The 23,240-nt window shown below is 47.9% G+C and overlaps 1 protein-coding gene across 2 annotated transcripts; it reads left to right on the top strand.

The window, feature by feature from the left end:
• The first annotated feature begins 9,039 nt into the window (after positions 1–9,039).
• SH3BP5L (SH3 binding domain protein 5 like) lies at positions 9,040–22,819 on the top strand. 2 transcript variants are annotated; one of them, XM_043465662.1, is made up of 7 exons: positions 9,040–9,156; positions 9,601–10,209; positions 16,366–16,428; positions 16,598–16,726; positions 18,236–18,397; positions 20,206–20,379; positions 20,935–22,819. In XM_043465662.1, exons 2-7 carry the CDS (start codon positions 10,027–10,029, stop codon positions 21,379–21,381), a joined length of 1,158 nt encoding a protein of 385 aa, XP_043321597.1. In that variant the 5' UTR covers positions 9,040–9,156; positions 9,601–10,026; the 3' UTR covers positions 21,382–22,819. The 2 variants fall into 2 exon arrangements, with proteins under 2 accessions (XP_043321597.1, XP_043321598.1); XM_043465663.1 differs by having other exon boundaries at positions 9,040–9,146.
• Positions 22,820–23,240: the final 421 nt, after the last annotated feature.

Below are 23,240 nucleotides of genomic sequence, written 5' to 3' on the forward strand. Positions count from 1 at the left end.
GCGTCAAGGCCCCACCTTCTTCCTGGGATCAACCAATCCCTGCCTCCTCCTTTGCCTACGTCCCACCCCGGTCTCTTCCCGCCCAATCAAGAGGAAAAGGCTCTGAGCCCCTCGCACAGCCTCAGCGCCTAGTGGCGGAGTCCGGGTGCATGCTTTTGTGTTCCTGCGGTTCACAGGGGCAGGCGGGGACGCAGAAAGATATCCCCGCTGGTGCCGCAGCCTGGCTAGGGGTGCCCCGGGGTGGAGTGACCTTGGGGGCCACCCGCCCGAAAGTCCCGGCAGTAAGCTAGTGACTTCTTACAAAGAGGCCACACGTGATACCTGTTATCTTAATCCTTGCCACAGCCCTGCCAAGGAATTGATAACCCGTCCGAGATTGCACTACTAATATTGGGGGGTGCTCCTAGTCGGCTTTCCATTTGTCTCTACAAAAGCATACTGGCTGAGCTCTCTGTTCAATGTCTTGTTCCACTTAGATGTGCTGTTAATATTTTCCAGAAACGCATTTGGGGATGTGACTGTCTGCCCTCAGGGCTGCCTGTCAGGCTCCGGATGATGCCACTCAAGATCATTCTTTACCAGTTCTAATCTTCCTTTCATGGTCACTTAGTGCCACATATTTTGTCATCCATCCAGAGCTTCTACCCCTCTCCTCTGCTCAGTTCAGTCGCTTAGTCGTGTCCGACTCTTTGCGACCCCCATGGACTGCAGCACACCAGGCCTCCCTGTCCATCACCAACTCCTGGAGCTTGCTCAAACTCATGTCCATCGCGTCGGTGATGCCATCCAACCATCTCATCTTCTGTCGTCTGCTTCTCCTTCTGCCTTCAATCTTTCCTAGCATCAGGATCTTTTCCAATGAGTCAGTTCTTAGCATCAGGTGGCCAACGTATTGACGCTTTAGCATCAGTCCCTCCAATGAATATTCAGGACTGATTTCCTTGAGGACTGACTGGTTTGATCTTCCTGCAGTCCAAGGGACTCTCAAGAATCTTCTCCAACACCACAGTTCAAAAGCGTCAATTCTTCCGTGCTCAGCTTTCTTTATAGTCCAACTCTCACATCCATACATGACTACTGGGAAAACCATAGCTTTGACTAGATGGACCTTTGTTGGCAAAGTAACGTCTCTATTTTTTAATATGCTGTCTAGGTTTGTCATAGCTTTTCTTCCAAGGAGCAAGCGTCTTTTAATTGCATGGCCGCAGCCACCATCTGCAGTGATTTTGGAGACCGAGAAAATAAAGTCTGTCACCATTTCCATTATTTCCCCATCTATTTGCCATGAAGTGATGGGACCAGATACCATGATCTTAGTTTTTTGAATGTTGAATTTTAAGCCAAATTTTTCACTCTCCTCTTTCACTTTCATCAAGAGGTTCTTTAGTTCTTTGCTTTCTGCCATAAGGGTGGTGTCATCTGCCTATCTGTGGTTATTGCTCCTGGCGACCTTGACTCCAGCTTGTGCTTCATCCAGCCCAGCATTTCACATGATGTACTCTGCTGCTGCTGCTGCTAAATCACTTCAGTCATGTCCAACTCTGTGCGACCCCATAGACGGCAGCCCACCAGGCTCCCCCGTCCCTGGGATTCTCCAGGCAAGAACACTGGAGTGGGTTGCCATTTCCTTCTCCAATGCATGAAAGTGAAAAGTGAAAGTGAAGTTGCTCAGTCGTGTCTGACTCCTAGCGACCCCATGGACTGCAGCCTACCAGGCTCCTCTGTCCATGGGATTTTCCAGGCTGGAGTGGGTTGCCATTGCCTTCTCCGGATGTACTCTGCATGTAAGTTAAATAGGCAGGGAGACAATATACAGGCTTGACGTACTCCTTTCCCAATTTGAAACCAGTCCATTGTTCCATATCTGGTTCTAACTGTTGCTTCTTGACCTGCAAACAGATTTCTCAGGAGGCAGGTAAGGTGGTCTGATATTCCCATGTCTTTAAGAATTTTCCACAGTTTGTTAATGATCCACACAGTCAAAGGCTTTGGTGTAGCCAATAAAGCAGATGTTCTTCTGGAATGTCTTTGTTTTCTCTATGATCCAGTGAATGTTGGCAATTTGATCTCTGGTTCCTCTGCCTTTTCTAAATCCAGCTTGAACATCTGGAATTTCTTGGTTCACATACTGTTGAAGCCTGGCTTGGAGAATTTTGAGCATTACTTTGCTAGTGTGTGAGATAGGTGCAATTGTTCGGTAGTTTGTGTACACTTAGATCCTTCAAGCCCTTCCCATTGCTTGTTAACAACTGAATAAACCCATGCAACCAGCATTCGTATTAAGAAATGGAATATTTCAAAAATAAAAAGAAAAGAAATGGAATATTTCCAGAATCCCCCAAAACCCTTTGGCTCACTTTTTGTCTCTCCTCCCACGTAAAGAGTAACCATAATTCTGACAACATAAATTAGTTTTGGCTAATTTATAGTTTTGACTTCCCCGGTGGCTCAGACAGTAATAATCTGCCTGCAGTGCAGGAGACCCAGGTTTGATCCTCGAGTGGGAAAGATCCCCTGGAGAAGGGAATCTTCCAGTATTCTTTCCTGGAGAATTCCATGGACAGAGAAGCCTGGTGGCCTACAGTCCATAGGGTCGCAAAGAGTCCTACACAACTGAGCAACTAACACTTTGACTTTTCATTGATACATAGAATCATATTATAGGTGCTCTTTTGGAATCTGATTCATTTTGCTTAACTTTACATGTAAGGTTTATTCATATTGTTAAGTGTGGTTGTAGTTAGTTCACTTTAGTTGTTGTATAGTATTCCATTGTGTAACTATACCATATTTATTTACCTGTTCTACTAAATAAATACAGCTGATTAACATTTGGGTTGTTTCTAGTTTGGGGCTTGTATTAGTTTCCTAAGGTAGTTGTAACAAAGTACCACAAACTGAGTGGTTTAAGCAATGGAAATTTATTTTCTCACAGTTCTGGAGTCTAGAAGTCTGAGATCAATGTCAGCAAGGTTGGTTCTTTTGGAAGGATATGCAGAAGAATCTATTCCATGCATCTCCCCCTAGGTTCTGACGGTTTTGGAATGCTATTCAACTCTGCTTTGAATTCCACCCATTTTTAAAAGTTTAGTCAAATGCCATCTCCATAAACCTGGAGATGCCTGTGCTGGAATGCCCTTCTTCCCCATAGTTAAGAAAAAGGCTTTGCCCTGAAAACAATGCCCTGGAGCGTGAGCACAGGGCCTGCTCATCACAAACACTCAATGAATGTCTGCTGATACATGCAGAGCTGCATGGAATAGGGAGTACATGTTTGGCAGCAGGAGGCAAGGGAGTGGAAAACAGACACAGGTCTAGGGTGATGACAACCTGAACCAGAAGGAATAGAGGAGGCAGTTGCAGAAATGAAAAATGTGCCTGATGTAAGGTACCATTCATTTTAAGGTAGCCCTGCGTTGAGGATGACTGCAGGCTGTGTGCTAAGTCACTTCATTTGTGTCTGACTCTGTGTGAGTCCATGGGCTGTGGTCTACCAGGTTCCTCTGTCCATGGGATTCTCCACGCAAGAAACTGGAGTGGGTTGCCATGCTCTCCCCCAGGGGATCTTCCCCACCCCTGGATTGAACCCAGGTCTCCTGAAAGACAGACAGATTCTTTATCATCTCAGGATAATTCCAAAGCTCTTGAAGGCAAGGAAATGGACTAATTAGGATATTTCTGGACTCACTGGTCAGTACTGATGTCATGTGTTTAAGTGACACTGGTTAGTTCCAGAGGGGTAACTAGGATGGTGACAGATACATGATTGAATGGGCTGAGACTATTTAGCCTGGAAAAGAGAAACCTGTACATGATGACTGTGCACAGGTTTGACACACCGTCATGTGAAAGGGAGTTGGATTACATAACTTTCTTTTGTGCAGCTATGGAGAGAAGAACTCAAACAATGAAGGGAAACACAGGAAGGTATATTTTTTGTTTCTCATGGGAGTCATTATAGATGGAAATGATAATTGGTACCGCAATAATGAGTGTCGTGAGAGAAAGTTAGAAGGTCAAGAATGAAGTTATGGGCATATTTGTCAGTTTGAAATATTGAATCCAAGTGTTTCTTTCCCTACAAATTTATATCAATAAATGGGACAACTCCCAACACGGTTCCATAAATATTCAAAATATTTATGGAGGGCCTACCATATGCCAAGTGGTGTTCTACGCACTGGGGAATATGGCTGTGAACTGCCAGGTGAATTGCCCTAAAATAATCTCTGGCTGTGTCATACTCCTGCTAAAAAGCTGTCAAGGTTTGTATTAACCATTACATAAAATTTACCCTCCTGATATGACATTAATGCCCTTTTCTATCTGTTCCAATCTGCCTTTCCAATCTGTTCTCTCCAACTCTGCTAAACTCGATCAAGTTATTTAACCTCTAGTCCCTCAATTGTAAAAATGGAGGTACAACATACCTCAGTTGGTTGTCATGAGGATCAAATGAATAGATAGATATAAACTATTCAGAACTTGGTGCCTGGTACAAGATAAACATTGCATAAGTGTTTGCTGTTTTTTTTTTTTTAGTGTTTGCTGTTTTTATTGTCAGATGATATGAGCAAGTCAGGGAAAATAATTTACTTCTGGAAGACCCAGTAGATTTAACAAGGGTAGAAATAATTCTGAGATTTCAGTAAAGGCTCTCCCTTTTATCCATCTGTATTAGTGGACTCTACACTATGTATTTCTAAGAGCAGCAAGTATTCAGCCAGATTTTTTTAAAAAAACAGCTATATAATTGACATACAAAATTTCAGATATTGAAATGTATGGGTTGAAAACTCTGACATACATATACACAAATTATATCCTCACAACAATCAAGATAGAGAACACATCCACTACCTACGGGTTTCTGTGTACCACTTTGTAATCCACCACTCCCCTAGGCAACCACTGATCTGCTTTCTATCACTACACAGCAGTCAACTAAAACATTTCATTAGCAATTGATGGTGCTATTTATTAAATATTTGACTTATAGTAAGAAAAAAATCAACATAGAAGGTAGTTTCTATTGGTGAAAAAAACAAACTAAAAAAGGGTAGTTTTTAAACATGAAGGTAACATTATTTGAAGAAATTAAAAGTAATTTATGAGAAAACTTTATTTCTTTAAAAGATGACTTGTGATACTACCTAGTAACTGGTGGTGTTACTAACATCTTTATATGACTTTCATATTTTTATATTTCATTCATTAGACAACAGAGGTTAGTTATTTGTGTCAGGGACTGGAAGGGGGTACACTTGTAATGGGGAGAACGTTGAAATTGTGCTGTCCAGTGTATTAGTCACTAATAACATATGGCTATCGAAATTTAAATTAAAATTTCAGTTTCTCAGTTGCACTGGCCACATTTTAGGTTCTCAAGCACCCCTCACCTGGCTAGTGGCTACTATACTGAACAGTGTGGATACAGAAATTAGTTATCATTGCTCCAAGCTCTATTCTATAGAGCTAATTTAGAAGATTCTTGAGTATATTATCTATATGGGAGGCGAGGCGGTTCTAAGCTGAAGCAATGGCAATGAAATGGAGAGGAGGTGTCTCACCTCCAGATACTGAGATACTTAATGTGATGCTGAGTGAAGACAGCAGGATTCATTTCGGATGTCTTCTAGGTTTGGAGTAAATAGGTTGATGATTAAAATCATTCACCAACCAACTAAATATAGGAGAAGCAGCAGGATTTGGGAAAAGGGGATGGCATCAGACTTGTGTGCAATGAGTGAGAGGCAGCCATGGACTGGCCATTGGTCTGAGAAGCTGCTGGATCTCATAATCTGATCTGTGGGGATTCTAGGTAGAGACAGAGTTGCAAGGAAGGAGCAGTAGCCATGGGTAGGAATTGGAGCCATGTACTTGGGTGAGGGCTTTCAGAGAAATTAGGCTACATAAAGTCAGAGGCTAGTATCAGGGCCTGGGAAGAACTGACATTTAGGGCAGGATTTTCAAACTGTGAATGGCTCATGAAATTAACAGAATAGGTCTCCACCAGCATTAAAAAAAAAAACAGTAAAACAAATATTAATGTGCTTTGCATATTAAGTAAAGACCTTTTCCTGGGCCTTCCTTGGTGGTGCAGTGGTTGGAAGTCCACCTGCAAATGCAGGGCACATGGATTTGAATCCTGGTCTAGGAAGATTCCTCTCACTCATTGCCATGGAGCAACTGGGCCCCTGTGCCACAAATACTGAAACTGCGTGATGCAACTACTGAAGCCCATGCACCTAAAGCCCATGTGCTGCAACAAGAGAAGCCACTGAAATGAGAAGCCTGCATACTTGAAGGAAGAGTAGCCCCCTCTTGCCAAAACTAGAGGAAGCCTACATGCAGCAACAAAGACCTATTGCAGCTGCAAACAAAGATCTTCTTTTGAAAACTGAAATTCTTTTGAAAGTTTTGTTATGAATATATTTACATACATATATGTATACCAAGTTGCAAGGTAAAACATATTTCTGAGTTGATTAGTTTGAATATCACCAATTTATAAAATGACAGCACAGACTGCAAGCTACATGCAAACAAACTCCTGGCATGTAGCAGACACTCAGTAAACATACTATACAAAGGAATTAACCAATAGGTCAGGGAAAAAGAGGAAACTCAGGACAAGGGTGACTCAGAAGCTAAAGAAGGATGAGAGAGAAGTAACAACCCATTGTCAGATGTCAGTCACTTGGTGATACTCAGAGCTTATCCCTGCCATTTCTGTGGCAGGAGCAGAAGTCAGACTACAGAAATAAACAAGAGGTGAGGAAATAGAGATGAGAGAAAGGAGAGTGGAGAGTGAGAGACATTTGTTTTGTCATAGACAGAGGTTCACTACCTGCCTGGAAAAGATTACATTGGAAAGGCATGCTCTAGAATCGTGCTGTCCAATAATGGAATCAATAGCTACACATGGCTATTTAAATTAAACTTAAAAATGCACTTACTTAATAATACTAGGTCCATTTCAAATGCTCAGCTTACATATGGCACAGAGCTAATATAAAACATTTCCATCACTGCAGGTAGGTCTATTGGATAGTGCTGCTCTGAAAAAAAAAAACAAAACAACAAAACTCATAATGTTTATACCGGCCTCAATAAAACAAGCCAGTGCACAGCTCTCCCTAACCTCTTCCCACCTGAAACATTATCCAAACCTAGCAGAAAAACTTCTGCGGATTACATTACAATCCATACATGATGAGGGGTTCCCCAGGTGGCACTAGTGGTAAAGAACCTGCCTGCCAAAGTAGGAGACAAGACACCGGTCCGATCCCTGGGTTGGGAAGATCCTCTGGAGGAGGGCATGACAACCCACTCCAGTATTCTTGCCTGGAAGTATGATATGAGACATTATTATCTATCAGATTTATCTACTTAGAATTGCTACTTAGGGTCTCACTGATTCACTGGAGAAAAGTCAATTCTGGAATTTAAAAAATATATTTCCAATTTGGGGGGAAGAAAATCACTTTTAAATTACTTAAAAATATATTTGGGTCTACTTAAAAAAAATTTTTTTTTTTTACTTGTTTATTCACGGGGTGAGGGGATGGAGGGAGGGATGCACAAAGGAAGATGGAAAATTCAGCCCATTTGACTTCTTCACCTCAGAGGAAGTTAAGTCTTTAGCAAAAGTAAACCTTCCAACCTGAAGCCTTCCTTTCAGGTCTCTCCTGGTGACACTGAGAAGTGGTGACTTTAAGTCAGATCCTTTCACAAAACCATGTAACAAACTCCTCTTCCTCGTGGGCTTTTGAACAGAGTGCACGAGAGCACTGAATTCAGATAACAAAACTTCTAATCAGTGCTCACGGATTAATCGGCGATACCACTGCAACGACGTTCAGAGGGACAGAGCCTGGTTCGGGGAGGTGATGGCGAAGTGCAGCGCCAGAGCCATGGGGAGGACGCCGGCAAGAGAGAACGTATCAGAGCTGCCATTTAGACTTTGTTACTAACTAAGGGAACCACTGACTTCACTTGAATAAGAAAGTGAGAGTGAAGTCACTCAGTCGTGTCCGACTCTTTGCGACCCCATGGACTGTAGCCCACCAGGCTCCTCCATCCATGGAATTTTCTAGGCAAGAGTACTGGAGTGGGTTGCCATTTCCTTCTCCAGGGGATCTGCCCAAGCCAGGGATAGAACCGGGGTCTCCCGCATTGTGGGCAGACGCTTTACTGTCTGAGCTACCAGGGAATCCCAAACTCTTGGTTGCCGCATGTGGATCTAGCTCCCTGATCAGGGATTGAACTTGGGCCCTCTGTATTGGGAGGTCAGTGTCTTAGCCACTGGACCACCGGGGAAGTCCCTTAAAGTGAAAGTGAAAGTCACTCAGTCGTGTCTGACTCTTTGCGACTGCATGGACTATATACAGTCCATGGAATTCTTCAGGCCAGAATACTGGAGTGGGTTGCCATCCCCTTCTCCAGGGGGATCTTCCCAACCCAGGGATTGAACCCAGGTCTCCCGCATTGCAGGGAGATTCTTTACCATCTGAGCCACCAGGGAAACCCTTTCACTTGAATAAGGGGAGTTATTTCTGAAAAACCAACCCCTCTTCCCGGAGCACAGTCCGCTGAAGCCGGACTCCAGCAGACAAGTGCCACCGCTGCCGGATGCCCACAAGCCCACTTTCGACTTCCGGGGCGAGGCCGGAAACGGTTTTGGGTGCAGCCAGAACACGGCGCCGTAAAGCAAGATGGCAGCACTCTTTTGAGGCAATTGTCTAATCTCCCTTTAATTTCCAACCTTTCCCTATTCACCTCGGTCTCTCGACTTTCATTATCCTCCGTAGTTTTTCTCGGCACAACCCTCCCGTATTTCAGTTTCATTTATCAGTGGTAGAGAATGGGTTGGAGGCAATGTAAGGTGAGAGTCAGCGCCGTGAGACACCATTTTGTACGGAAAACGAAGGCTAGGAGTAGATGAGCGTTGAGGAATCCAGACGTGACCTGGTTAGCAGGAGAGCGTGAGAGGGAGGGGCGAGAGGGAAGAAAGGCGTTTTTTTTTTTTTTTAACAGGATGATGTATTTCCGTTTCCTTTCGGCCTCGTTGTATTTGGTTGGACCAGCTTGTTGCGGGGAGGGCGGGGGAAGATTGTTTGCAGCGGAGATCCGCGCACGGGAAGGTAAACTGAGGTAAAGTCGAACAGAGGGCGGGCTTTGCGCCTGGCTGTGTAGGAGGCTTGCGGCCAGCCAGGGTCCTTGTGATTTAGGAAGAGCGGGGGCTGGAGATGCGAGGCTCGGGTTGTCCGCAGAATTGGAGAGAGAAGAGGAGGTGGGGTGGGGCTGGGGGTTAAAAGGTGATCTGCAAAGCCAGACTGGGGTGGAATGACGCGGGCTGGGGAAGGGTTGGGGGAAATGATGGAGAGGATTTGGATGCGGAGGGAAGTCTGGAAGGCGCTGGTGGGGAGGGGCTGGGCCCAGAGATCCTGGGACGCGGGAAAGGAGTTGAGGGGGTTGGTCGGAATGTGGAGGTGTGGGAGGAAGGTAGTAAAGTCCTTGGGAGGCTGAGGGATGGAAAGAGGCTGGTAGCCGACGTTCGAATGCTGACCGTGTACTTGGCCATTGTTTCCCCTGCAGCTCCTCAGAGACTCTTAGCCAGCAGCCTCTGCTCAGGCCCAGCCTTCTCTCTCCAGTTGCCACCACAGCCTGGAGGCGCCTGCCTCCGCCCTCCCGAATGGTGCTCCTCCTCGCAGGCCTCGGCCCAGGATCCAGGCCCCCTTTGCCCCCCGCCTCGGAGCTATTGCTCCGGGTCTCTCCTGGTGGACTCCCTGTGACGGGGAGGGAAGGACTTTTGCATATACAAAGCTATAGCTCTTGGGACCCCACTGGCCACTTGAATCTCGGCCTCTAACCGAGTCTGAGGTTCTTCTTGTGTCCTGTTTCCACCCTTTGAGAAGAGAAACCCTTCTTGCCACCCAGAGCCCAGGAAGCCCCAAGCTGGGGCCCTGGTCCCAGCATGTCAGTCCTCTTTTATGCTTAGGGCTGTGCCTTCTCCCTGCCAGCATGGCTGAACTCAGGCAGATTCCAGGGGGGCGGGAGACCCCACAAGGGGAGCTTCGGCCTGAGGTTGTAGAGGATGAAGTCCCTCGGAGCCCAGTTGCAGAGGAGCCTGGAGGAGGCGGAAGCAACAGCAGTGAAGCCAAATTGTCCCCAAGAGAAGAAGAAGAACTGGATCCTAGAATACAGGTTAGAAGACTGAGCTGGGGGAGGACAGGGAAATTAGATTCTAGCTTTTCTGAAGAACTGTCAGATAAATGAGTTAGACTTACTCTTTTCCCAGTGCACTGGGGCAGGAAAGGAAAACAACGATTGTCAACAAATCATTGTAGTGTAGTGTCACAAGTGCTGAAAGAGTTGTGTAGGTGGGAGTACAGAGAGAGGCTGGGCCTGAGTGCCTGGGATGTGTTGCTGCTGGCTTTACTGATAAATTGAAGTGACAAATTGGCAGTAGGTGTAGGAAGCACACTTTAGGTCAGAAGAGAGTAGAACTGTTGTTTCTTTTCCAAATATGCCAAGGGGCTCAACAACCCCCTGGCGTATTTGGAATGGGATGTGAGAGAAGATGTATTTGAGATTGGAGGCAATTTTGAATCTTTTCCCCTCTTCTGCTTTCTTATCATTGCCTCCCAGGGACATTCTTATTTGTGAAAGGTGAGACTTTTCATGTCTTACAAAGGTGGCACCAGGCGTAGGCCTGTAACGAAATCTGATGTGTGCAGAGAGTTATATCAGGTGCGGTCAATCCTTCATAATACAGATTTCTTGCTTTGAGGATACTGGGTCAGTCAAACGAGTGGAGGAGCTGATCTGTTTGCCTTGGAGCATTTACTAGTTGGTAGAGGGGCAGAACTTTGTGAAGGAGGCCGTGGAGGAGGAGGACAGGCCGCACACGCAGTAGATGCATGACCAGCTGAGGCTGGATTGTGGTGTTTCTGGACAGTGGCAGGGAAGAGTTCCCTGGAGAAGCTGTTTAGGTAGGTGAGAGCCGGGGTGCTCCTGTATGTTTGGGGCCTGAGTCTGCTGTTTGGTATGGTAGCATCCCACAGATTCTGATGTGGCAGTGATTCACACCTCTGCAGGTGAGCAAGAGCCTCCCAGCGCTCTCATTCCTGGGCTTCTCTGTCAACAGACCTTTATTAGGTTACTTTAGTGAGTCAGGAAGGTTTCAAAGCTACTCCTCGCATTCTTCCTGCTTTCTCTTGGTGGAGTTTCCTGGGACATGTGTGGGGAAACTGTCTGTGCTGATAGCGTAGTAGTGGTGAGCCATTTGTTTACTGGCATGAGTCAGTAATTTATTTCTGCTCTGTTTCATGGGCATTGCATTGAAAACAACTCAATTTCTCCTGCTAGTTCTATATAGATTTGTTGTCCGCCTAGGAAACAAGTTGTAGTGAAAAAAAAACCTTGGGCTGAGATTCAAGCCTCTTCTAGCCCTATGATTTGTGATTTTCATGTAAGTTACATAACCTTTTCAAGCCTCCTTTTCTTCACTTGTAACATGGAAGCTTGGTCTAGCTTATTTGCACAGCTCTTTGCCACTCTGCTCTGACCCTGTCCTGTGATTCTTTTCTTTTACAAACTCTCTTGCCTGTCTTTGATGAAAGTTTGTAGGTCTTGCTTTGAGAAAGAGATCTCTGTTTGTCAGGGAGGAGGGCCTGTTGATATCCTTCATATTCCCCTCTGCATCATTCCTTGCTCCACTCAGGAGGAGAATCAGTTGTGATTTCTTTGCTCAGTTGCTTCTGCTCCTGTGTATTTTTCCATTGCCTACACAGGCAAAAGTGGTGGTGTGAAAAGGCAGCTTTCATGCTGCGCTGTTCAATAAAGTAGTCACTAGCTGCATGTGGATATTTAAATTCAGTTAAGAATCAATAAAAAAAAAATGCAGTTCCTCAGGTGTTGCTGGCAGGGCAGATGTAGAACATTTCCATCATCATCGACAGTTGTATTGGGTGAACTCTGTAAGGGTCCGAGAATATTGAGCGAGAGTAAGATTCATCTTGCCTTCAGTGAGCTTGCAGTGTTAATGAAGCAAGAGGGACAGGAGGACCCTAGTCTCTCTTGCTAAACCAAGAGGCACGTTGTGGAATGTTGTAGGTTATGTAGGGAGGCAAGGTCTTATTTTAGAGGCCTCCCTCGCTGATGAGACTGGTGTAGTTCTCTGGCCTCAGCAGAGATGCAGCGTCTTCTTGCTGTGTGGGAGAGGCAGCTTGATGTGAGGAGCGCCTTTCATGGTGAAGGCTGGTGGCCTTCAGCTCTGAGTTTGGGCTCTTCTAGATGAGAAAGACATTGGGTATGTGTCTTTTGAGTTTCTTTGTAGTGTTGGCAACACTACAGTGTTGTTCTTTGTAGTGTTGGCAACACTAGTGTTGACAGTGTGCAAGATCATGTTATCCTGATCCTGTGTTTTAGCACTTTAAATAGATTGGTGCATTCAGTGGGTCTCTACCCACAGATCCATCAGTACCTATCAGGAAAGTTTAGAAACACTTGTTCCTGAGCTTCGGCCAGACATTCTTCTCTTGTTTGGGGTGAGAAGTTATGACTGGTGGCCTGGGTGAGTCCACTGATCCAAGGATAGTCCAAAGATGGAGACCCTCTTCAGGTATTTTCTGGAACTCCCAGAAGTGGTCCTTTAGGGCCAGGCTCTTTCTGGCGTGGGGAATGGGGATTCTTGGCAGACAGGCAGCTTGTGCCTTCTTGTCTGGAAGTTGTCTAGAATCCTTCTGGAAGTTGGAGGGAAGCCAGGTGGTTGCCAGCTGTAGGCCTACCTGAAGTGTGCTGCATCCCAGGGAAGTCCACTGGATGTCTCTGTGTGCTTGACCTCAACACAGTTTTTCTGAGGCATCCAGGCTGGGCCTTAGCTTTCTGAGAGGCAGGGTCCCAGTGACAGGAAGGAATAGAGGAGGGTAGTACTGGGATGGGCCTGGGTCTTCTCTCCTATGACCTTTCTCAGCCCTGTTTGTGATGGACACATTTCTTTCCTCAGGTAAGTAGATGCTTTCATTCACCTCCTCCTCCTCGGAGTGACTTTGCAATCTCTGGATTGTCTGAAATGTTTAGTTTAGCTTGCTCTGGAGGTCATTTTTACTTTATTTCTAAGTCTTTAGGTCATGGATCACCCCAATCCTCCTGACTGACTGGGGACTTGGGTTTTTTTTTTTTTAATCAAGATATATCAATATTTGATTTAGGGTATTATATAAATTTCGGGTGTACAACACAATTTATGAGATTATACTTCATTTTGGGCTTGAGTGTTTTAATGGCTTGCACAAGTTGGGCAACAGCATCTGTCTCCTAACTGCCTTTGACTCAGTGGCCTGGCATCCTGGGCATCAGCCTGGTGTGCTCCGGGAAGGTCACCCTCCCTGCGGGCTGCAGGCTCACTGATGGATGGTGAATGCTGACTCAGGCTTCATCCTCCTCGAATTCGATTTCAGTCAGGTGCCAGGAGTCCCTGGTGCAGCAGGCCAAATGGAATGTGTCGCCAGTGGCCCAAAGCAGAGCCCTGGGTGCTTGTTGGCTTCCTGCTGTGCTTTGCCCTGGGTTTGCCTCAGCCTGGCTACCCTCATCCCCTAATCCTTTGCCCTCCACCCTGCTCTCTCCCCAGTCTCCTTGTCCTGTTAGAGCTTTGTGACTCTGAGGAGCAGACCTCAGAGTTAATAGGAAGCCTTTTTAAATTGCTGGACGTGCTTCATGGGTACAAGTTTCAGTGTAGAAAGACATATATTCCTGCTTCTGTAGACCAAGAGCCAAAGTCTTTTGTTTTCTTTCCAGTGACGATGACTTGCCATTCACTCCTCTGATGATCTTGTCAGGGTCTGAGAGTGCTTTGGGCTGTGGAACCAAATGGGATCCTGTCTTAGACCTTGGTTCACTCAGAGGAATGTTATAGGTGCCTTTTCCCCACTTCTTCCTCTTCTCCCCAAAATTATTATTATCTTACCAGGACTGTAGGTGGTTTTCTTAGGTGGTGGTACTCCTGTCTTTGAGGCATCCGTCTAAGGACTTCAGTAGTCCTAGGAATGTAATCAACAGTAGCAGAAAGCCAGATCATAGGTCAGGTCTTGGGTCCCAACTCCATCCCTGATTCCCTGCCCTATTGTTTCTTGTCTATCAAATGTGAATGGGTTGAGATAGAGAGTATTCCAGTGGGAACTGCTGAAAGGACTGGTCACCTCCTCCCTTAGATTATCTGAAATCCCCTGTGGGCCAAGTCCAGCCACAGAAAGCAGAGCCCAAAGAGGGCCCAGTTGCCTCTCACCCAGACAGGAATTGTCTTTTCTGACAGTTTCTTTGTGGTGATCTCATTAGCTGAAAGTGACGTTCTTGTCAGGAAGGCACCGTGAAACTCAAGACTGTGTGTGTGTAGGGTGGTGTTGGCACTGCCCCAGGCTTCCTCTGGGGTTCTCTGAGCCAGAGAACCGGCTGCCTGTTTTCCACAGTGGCCACTTGTTACCGTATGAGCACTGAGTTGTGTGACTAATCAGTGGATCTTGTGCACTAACTTCTAGATCTACACAGACCAGTACAGGAGCCACATGCGACTATCCACGCTAAGGTGTGCTCTAAGGTCAGATGCATGTGGATTTCAAAGCCATGGTTTAAAAAAAAAAGTTACAATATTATGTCGATAACAGGTTGAAACTGTTATTATTTTAGATATATTGAGTTAAATGAAATGTACTGTTAAAATTTCATCTTGGTGGTTTTCTTTCTTTTACAAATGTGGCTTTTATAAAACTAAAAATTTCACATAAGGCTCACATTATATTTCTGTCAGATATCTCTGTTCTGAAAAGTTTAGAGACAAGTTTGTGGTCCTCTTTGAGGCAGAGTCTACATTGTTGTGAGTATGTGTATTTTCATATCATTGTTCCTGGTTTTGTTATATGTTTCCTCCTTTGTGTTCTATCTTATACTGTAATTAGAGCATATAACTTGATTTCTTGCATTCTTACTTGCTGACTCAAATCTTTTAGAGCTTGAGGTGAGGTACAGAAATAAAAGGACTAAAGGATCCCACAGTGGGCTTTTGAAAGAGCCAGGCGAAGTATGCAGGAGCAGTGATGGCAGCGTTCCTCACTGCCCGGTGCAGGTGGAATGTAGGGCTTGGCCATAGGCAGCAAGCAGACACCAGGCTGGCTACTGCTGGCCTGTCCAGGGCTCCTGGAGGAGGACGCTATAGCTGAGCACCACGCATCTCTCCAGGCACTGCTCCTCCTCGGGAGTGTCACTGGCTCCCTGGGCCCCAGGAACTTGACCAAGGGGAGGGGAGGATACTCATGGCCAGCACCCTCCCTGCCACTGAAAGGCACGGGTGGCTTTTGCGTCTTTAGCCAGTGCTTGGGGCCAGTGAGGAGTTCAGGCCAGTGTGACTGGAGAACTTCTTCCTGAGGCTCTCCCTCCTTGCCATAGGATCTACTCTGTGGGGGCCTGGGGTCCTGTCACCACTGCCCAAGCAGTTAGAGGTCTCTTGAACCACGTGTTCTTCCCTAATCTTGACCTTAATTGTCACGAAGTCCTAATGATTTTGCATCCTGGATTTCCCAGGGATCTGCCCTCTCCTCTCCCACCTGAAGTACTACAGACAGCCTCCACTTTTGTCTCTCTGGCCCCTCCAAGCTTTCCCTACATTGCCCAAGTCTGCCTTCCTAAACCACCGGGGGCATCAAGCTCTGAGGGGTTGCCCCTGCCGTTGGGAGAAGTCCGAGTATCGTGTCCCTGTGCCCCAGCCTCTCTGGCTTCTCTCCTGACAGCCTGCCTGCCCCGGTCACCTGCTCTCCTGTTGATTCCCAGCCCTTATCATGCCCCCCTCTCCTATGGCTCCTCACACCACCAAGGGCCTGTTGCTTACTATTGGGCTGTGAGCTGCTGCATCTTTGTGCTCTAAATTCTAGGTTTCATGGTGCTGGGTGTCTAAGTGTGTAGTAAAAATATGCCGGGTGAGTAGGGCCCAGGGGTTTCTCCTTGCCTGGGACAGAGACCATTAGCTCTGAGGAGACTCCTGGCTGGAGTATGAGAAGGAGGTGGTGGTGCAGTCTGATGGCGACAGACTTGTTGCCACTGTGTTGTGTGCATTGGAGTTTTCCAACCTCAATTCTCTTGTCCTTAAAATGGGGGTTTACTACTTGATATAGAGGTGGAATTGTGAGGATTACAAGAGGCTGTATGTTACTAGATCTCTGACAAGAAGGCATTTGACAGTGACCTCCTGTTCCATTTCTTCCCTTCACTACTTGGCTGGACTTTCCCTCTGTGCCCATTTTCCTGCCCTGCCTGGTTCATATGAGGCTGCTTTCCTCTGCTGCTCTAACTTTCTGCCTCTCTCTGTGTCAGGAGGAGCTGGAGCATCTGAACCAGGCCAGCGAGGAAATCAACCAAGTGGAGCTGCAGCTGGATGTGAGTGATACTCCTTTTCATCACACTCTTGGGCTGGTTCCAGAGGTGCTTTCATCATTTTCTGTCCTCTTTCAGTACAGTGGCAGGGGAAGGGGCATGTATGAAAAACAAGAGGGGTTAGGACCCACGCGCGTGCCTCCCTCTGCCCGTGTCCCTATCCTTTTGCCAGGAGGCCAGAACCACCTACCGGAGGATCCTGCAGGAGTCAGCAAGGAAGCTCAACACGCAGGGCTCCCACTTAGGGAGCTGCATCGAGAAGGCCCGGCCCTACTATGAAGCTCGGCGGCTGGCTAAGGAGGTACGGCCAGCTGACCTACATTCTAGGGTGGGGGGCTGCATGCAGAGCCTGGCCCTGTAGTCTTCTGTCTCTGTATGGGGTGTGAGACAGATCACCTTTTCTAGTCATCTTTTCCTCTTGTATCCCCTTTGATTCATGCTCTCTTTGCTTGCTTCTCCACTTGTTTACGCCCTTTCCTTCTTTTAAAATTTTTCTTTATATAAATAATATGGTGTCACTATTAGAAGGCTGTAAGTGTAACTTGTAACTATAAAACAAGATAAGAGAACCAGAATCTTCCGCAGATTCAACCTCATGCATGTTTTGTGATTTTTGTACCTGAAAGTTGTTTTAATCAAGTATGAAGGTGACAGACACAGAGACAACTGCCTTAAAAAAGTTTATTACTTAGTTCCTAAGAGAATAGAGCCTGTCAGATTATTCAGGACTACATGGGGAAGCACCTGAGTGGGTGAGGAGGCAGAAAATGTGAGGGGAAAGTTTATCTCAGAGCTTTTATTGTAGAGCCTTTATTGTTGTTTTCGTGGGAAGGAGTGGATAAGACAGGGTAGGCAGCTTTGAGCAAATTTAGGATTGGCCAGTTTGAATAACAGAGGCAGGCTCTGGGCTATGGGGAAGGTCTCTAGTTTTCTGGTACCTAGCCTTTCAGTGATTTAGAGCAGGGGAACTACTGGCTTAAGAGAGTTAGATAAAGGAGGTGATGGGCTTCAGATTGCTGGATTTACATATAAAAAGTGTGCTCACAGAGTAGTTCACTGTCTCTAGAAATTAGGCAGCCCTAGAAGGGCCAGCAAGGCCTCCAAGATACCAAAACATCATGAAACATAGAAAATAAAAATGTGATTAATACAGCACAAATAATCTCTGAAAAAAAATTTTTTTTAATATATCCTGCCAAAATGGAATCACACACGTAGTGTTTTTATCTCTTTATTATTTGAAGACATAGTTCCATGTCAAGATTTACCCATCCATGCCATTGTTTTTAGGAATTTAAGATTTTCTTATGTACTATTATTTGTTTAACCAGTTTTCTGTAACTGAAAACTTAGGTTTGTTTCTAGTATTTTGTTTGGTAACTATGTTTATGATGAATATCTCCAAGCAGTTGTCTGGTTATTTCATTCAGCTTAACCTGCTGGACTGGAGCTGATGGTCTCAACCATCAACTAACCACCTTCCAAGTAAAAGGTGTGGATTTTTCTTTGTTTTCCCTAGGGCAAAAGTCCAGCAGCCTTGGAGAATGCTGGATTTTATACACTTTGCCCTCCACTGGCAGTGTCCTATTTCTACATGTATTTCTTCTCTTAGCTATACCCTTGCAACATATTCTTTGTAGAATTTTGCTTCCTCAGCACTTATCCTTAGTGCAGTTTGCGGGGTGAAGCCAACATTACAGTGGGCCTTTTTCCTTCTCTCTCGTCCTTGCCCAGGGAGGGTCTCCGTAGGCAGCCAGGGGTCCTTTGCAGCTCACTCTCCTGGTGGTCCTTCCCCACCCCCCCTTCCCAGGCCCAGCAGGAGACACAGAAGGCAGCACTGCGGTATGAGCGGGCTGTGAGCATGCACAACGCTGCCCGGGAGATGGTGTTTGTGGCTGAGCAGGGCGTCATGGCTGACAAGAACCGGCTGGACCCCACGTGGCAGGAGATGCTCAACCACGCCACCTGCAAGGTGAGCCAGGCAGTGCCAGCTGGTCCCTTCCGCCAGTTCTAGTGCTTTGTTTGCTTTCCCTGAATCCTGTCACCTTCCTCACTCCTTTCTGTCTCTCTTCTGCTCCTGCCTTCCCTCAGTTTTGATTCTGTTTCAGGAAAAGTCTGGTCCTAGCTCTCTGCCCTATTTGGCCTCCAGTGTGTCCCATATATACTTCCTTTTGACTTAGAAGGTCCTTCTTGGCTCTTCTTGAATCTTGCCTCCAGATGTGGGAGTGACTCAAGTAGTAGTTCATTCCTGAATGCTCTGGATTCAACTCTCCTTTGTTATGTTTAGCTGTGACCCTTTGTTTCTATTTTCTGAATATTCTTCCTTTCTTGCTTTTGAGCTCTGCCAGTGTACCTTGGTTCTTGAAGTATACCCTGTGTATTATTTCCAGTCTTTTCTATGGGGATTCCCTTGTGGCTCAGGTGGTAAGGAATCTACCTGTAATGTGGGAGACGTAGGTTCGATACCTGGGTTGCGAAGATCCTCTGGAGAAGGGAAAGGCCACCCACTCCAGTATTCTGGCCTGAAGTTGGCCATGACTGAGAGACTTTGGCTTTGCTTTTGTGAGGGTTGAGGAGTGGGAGGATCCCTGGCATCAGCTCTAGTCTCCCACCTTCACCTTGTAAAGAGCAAGTGTCTTAGTCCATTGGCTTTACTACAGAATAGCAGACTGGGTGGCTTAAACATCAAAAGTTTATTTTCTGGAGGCTAGGACATTTCAAGATCAAGGCACAGGCAGATTTGGTGTTTGCTGAGGGCCTGCTTCTTGCTTCCCATACAGCCAGCTGTCTTTTCACTGTATTATTACGTGGCTGAAGGACTGGGGGAGCTCTTTGAAGCCTCTTTTATAAGGCAGATAATTTCATTCATGAGAGCTCCCTGCTCTTGAGCTAATCACTTCTTAGAGGGCCCACATTAAGGTTAGGATTTCAACACAAGAATTTTTTTTTTGCAGGGGGATGGGGTGGGGCATGTACTTCTCTGGTGGTTAAGATTTCACCTTCCAGTGCAGAAGGTGTGGGTTTGATCCCTGGTGGGGGGAGCTAAGATCCCACATGGCTGGTGGCCTGAAAAACCAAAGATAAAACAATGTAACAAATTCAATAAAGACTTTAAAAATGGTCCACAGTTAAAAAACAAAACACCTAAAAAAAAAACTTTGAGGGGACACAGTCATTTATTTTGTAGGAGTAAGTGTCAGCTCCTGATGAGTGGTCATGTCTCAAGCTTTTTTGTGTGCTCCTCCTTAGTCCAGGCCCATGGGTCACATGAGGGCAGGAGTTCCACTCCTCTGGAACTCACACAGCCCTGGGGGAGGGGTTGCTGAGTCTGTGTGTGTGTGAGGTCGACTCCTTGGTCTTGGTGGATGCGGTGGCTGGAGCCCTTGCCTGTTAGCTGCTTGGACGTGGAAACCTGGAGAACCCAGTGCAGAGCTGTGGCTCTCCCAGTGAGGCTCCTCCCTCCCCCCAACCCCCAAGGTTGAGCTCTGAGAACCGTGATGTGGCAGATGTGTCACAGATGGATGGACATTTCCTGCAGGCTCGTGCGCGGGCTAGAGGACCTCAGCACCTCTTGGCAGCAACAAAGCTGAGGTGGCGGGTGGTGCGGGTAACAGTAGGCAGGCGCGAGGACCCAGGGTTCCCTTGTGTCTTGGCAGCTCAGTGCCGTCTCCGGGCTCTGTAGGCAGTTTAACACTTGGAGTGACAAGACTGGGCAGGCTGTAGGGGCAGGAGTGTGGCTCCGTGTTCAGTGATGTGTGTGCCCCGCCCCACTTGGCCCAGGTGAACGAGGCCGAGGAAGAGCGGCTTCGTGGTGAGCGGGAGCACCAGCGGGTGACGCGGCTGTGCCAGCAGGCCGAGGCTCGGGTTCAGGCCCTGCAGAAGACCCTCCGCCGCGCCATTGGCAAGAGCCGGCCCTACTTTGAGCTCAAGGCCCAGTTCAGCCAGATCCTGGAGGTAGCTGAGTGGGGGACGGGGGTGGGGGTCGGGGGAAGGATGGGAGAGGGGGCAGGCTAGGAAGGGAGGGCAGGTAGAGGGAACACTAGTCTGTTTCTCTGGGCCATCCACCAGGCCCGTGTAGTGGGACAGGTATGTTCAGAATGACTCCATAGGAATGGGAGTTGGGGTTGGAGAATGGATGCTGACAGAGAAGGGAGGTAAAGGAGATGTGAAAATTGGCGGAAACCAGAGAGAATGGGGAGCGAAGAATTGGCCAGATAGGGAAAGGGAACAATGGGAAGAGGAGAAGCAGTGGGTGGGAATGAAGACCTAGGAGGAAGGCCCTGGAATGTCAGAAAGGACCAGGGCAGGTTGCTGGGGAAGGAGGATCCCAGGAAAAAGGAGTGGAGAGGGGCTGGGTAGGGTTGGTTCTGCACTGCAGATGAGTGGTTGGGGATGAGCAGAGCCCAGATTGGGAATGGGACATCTCAGTGGGTTTGAGAGGACTTGGCAGCTCCAGGGGCCTCAGACAGTTGCCCAAAGGGTCACCTGACTCTGACCCTCCCTCTGCAGGAGCACAAGGCCAAGGTGACGGAGCTGGAGCAGCAGGTGGCCCAGGCCAAGACCCGTTACTCAGTCGCCTTGCGCAACCTGGAACAAATCAGCGAGCAGATTCATGCACGGCGCCGGGGCCAGCCTGCTCATACCCCGGGCCAGAGGCGCTCCTCTCCAGTGGGGGCGGAGGCTGGGCCTGATGGTGGCGAGGATGCGGACAGCGGGATCATTGAGGGGGCGGAGGGTGGAGGGCTGGAGGAGGGCGTCAGCCTGGGGCCTGGCCCTGCCCCGGACACCGACACGCTGAGCCTGCTGAGCCTGCGCACTGTGGCTTCGGACCTGCAGAAGTGCGATTCCGTGGAGCACCTGCGGGGTCTCTCGGACCACACCAGTCTAGATGGCCAGGAGCTGGGTCCTCGGAGTGGGGGTCGTGGAGGTCGCCACCAGCGCAGTATCAGCCTGTAACCCCGTGCTCAGGGTGGCTGATGCATTCATACCACCACTGGCCCAAGGAGGGCCCTGCAGGTTCCTAGCTCCCTCTCCTCGGGTCCTTGCTTCCCTCAGAGAGGGCAGGTTGGCTGTGTCTTGAGTCTGTTGTATATGTCCTGGCTTTCTCACCTGGCCCTGCCCCCCACAGGTGGCAGCTCTCTTTGCCTTACCCTTTCAGAAGGCTTATCTTTGGCTCCGACATCTCCTTTCCCTGTGTTGGTCCTTCATAGTCTGTCTGTCTGCTGCCCTCTTTCTGACTTCTGTCTGGTTTTTCCCCTCAGGGAAATTTGTCTGGGCGGCACAGGGAAAGCATCAGAGAAGGTGGGCACTGGATCTGGGTCCCAGCATCTTGGTCCCCCCAGCTTGAGTGAATGGATGGGTCCCCCTCCCACCTACTCATCTCCCAGGTGGTTCCTGGGATGCTGCGGAACCCTCCAGCAGCCCAGCAGCCCATCCTCTGTCCCAGCCTGCTCGTGGGTAACATGTAAGAAGTGCTGCAGGACTGTGTGCCTCTGGACGACACCACCCATCCCTTCAGTACTCCCTCCTCATGACCGAAGCCACCTGTGCCTCAAAGCAGGACTTGAGGGATACTGGTGTCAGGGAAGGTGAAGCCCAATCCCATTGTCAACAGAGGGGACACTACCAACTCCAAACAGGCTCCTGTGTGCGTTGCGTTTCCCCAGCTGGGCTGTGTCCAACATTGCCAAGGTGCTAGTGGGTCCATATTGGGGGGGTGGAGATGTAGTGAGGTTCTGACGGCTGAAGCTCTTCCCATTTCTGCTGTGGAGTTAGGTCTGTTTACTTTTTCTGGGTAGAGGATGCTGAGCCAAATCTCAGAATTCTTCTACAGGGTGGAGTTAGGGAATTTGGTGCTCAATTGCTCTCCCTCACTCTTCCCAAAACCAAACCATACCTAGTCCAGGATCTCTTGGGGGATGCTCAGGTTTGGCTGCAGAACCTCTGCTGATACAGGGCAGGGTTGGCCTGCGGTGAGGGAACCCACCCTCCATAGGGAGCAGTTTCAGGTGTCTGATGGCACTCCCATGCTGTGTGGGGGAAAGGCAGGGAAGCTACACTGGATCTGGGTGCCTTGGGGAACCGATCCTCCTGTCCCACCCCAGGAGGGCTGAGAGCTGGACTCTGGACAGGAGAATTTGTGCCTAGGCCTGTGTGCTGCTGCCATCAACTAGGGGGGGTGGGGGGTGGGGAGCAGGCCTTCAAATTGAGGTTGTCTCCCTGTCCCAGGGTTAAAACAGGATGGTCATGATGAGAACTGCCAGGTTTGAGGTGGCCATGGGTGGAGGGAAAATGGAGGAGGACGTGGGCGTGCGTGCGTGCATGCATGTGCCTGTGTGTATGGGGGGAAAGGGTCTGCCCCTGATTTTATTTAAATAAAATAGTTTATGTAACAGTAATGTTTATTGTCCCTTTCAGGGGAGGGAAGAGGAGAAAGGGGTGAAGATGGAGAGAAGGGAGGAGCAGGGTGAATGAAGCAAGGTGCATTTTGATGGAGTAGTCAGGGAAGGTCTCTTGGGAGGTGAAGGATGAGAATGATCAAACTTCCAGCCATGAGAGGAGGGAAGGCTTATGGCCACAGGGCTGGGGTGAATGCACATCAGGTCAGTGGTGTCTGGCAACACTCTCCCCCACCCCCCACAACCACCAATCTGCAAGCCAGGAAGGGATCTCTGCAGGGTGGAGTGGGTGTGTCAGCCACTGGTGGTATAGATGAGATGGTGCTGCCAATCCTGGACATGAGCATAAATAAAGGGGAGGGACAAGTAGGATTATGGCATTTAGCAAATATACAGGGTGCCCAGTTAAACTTGAGT

This window comes from Cervus canadensis, chromosome 4 (assembly GCF_019320065.1).
Source record: "Cervus canadensis isolate Bull #8, Minnesota chromosome 4, ASM1932006v1, whole genome shotgun sequence".
NCBI classification, from domain to species: Eukaryota; Metazoa; Chordata; class Mammalia; order Artiodactyla; family Cervidae; genus Cervus; species Cervus canadensis.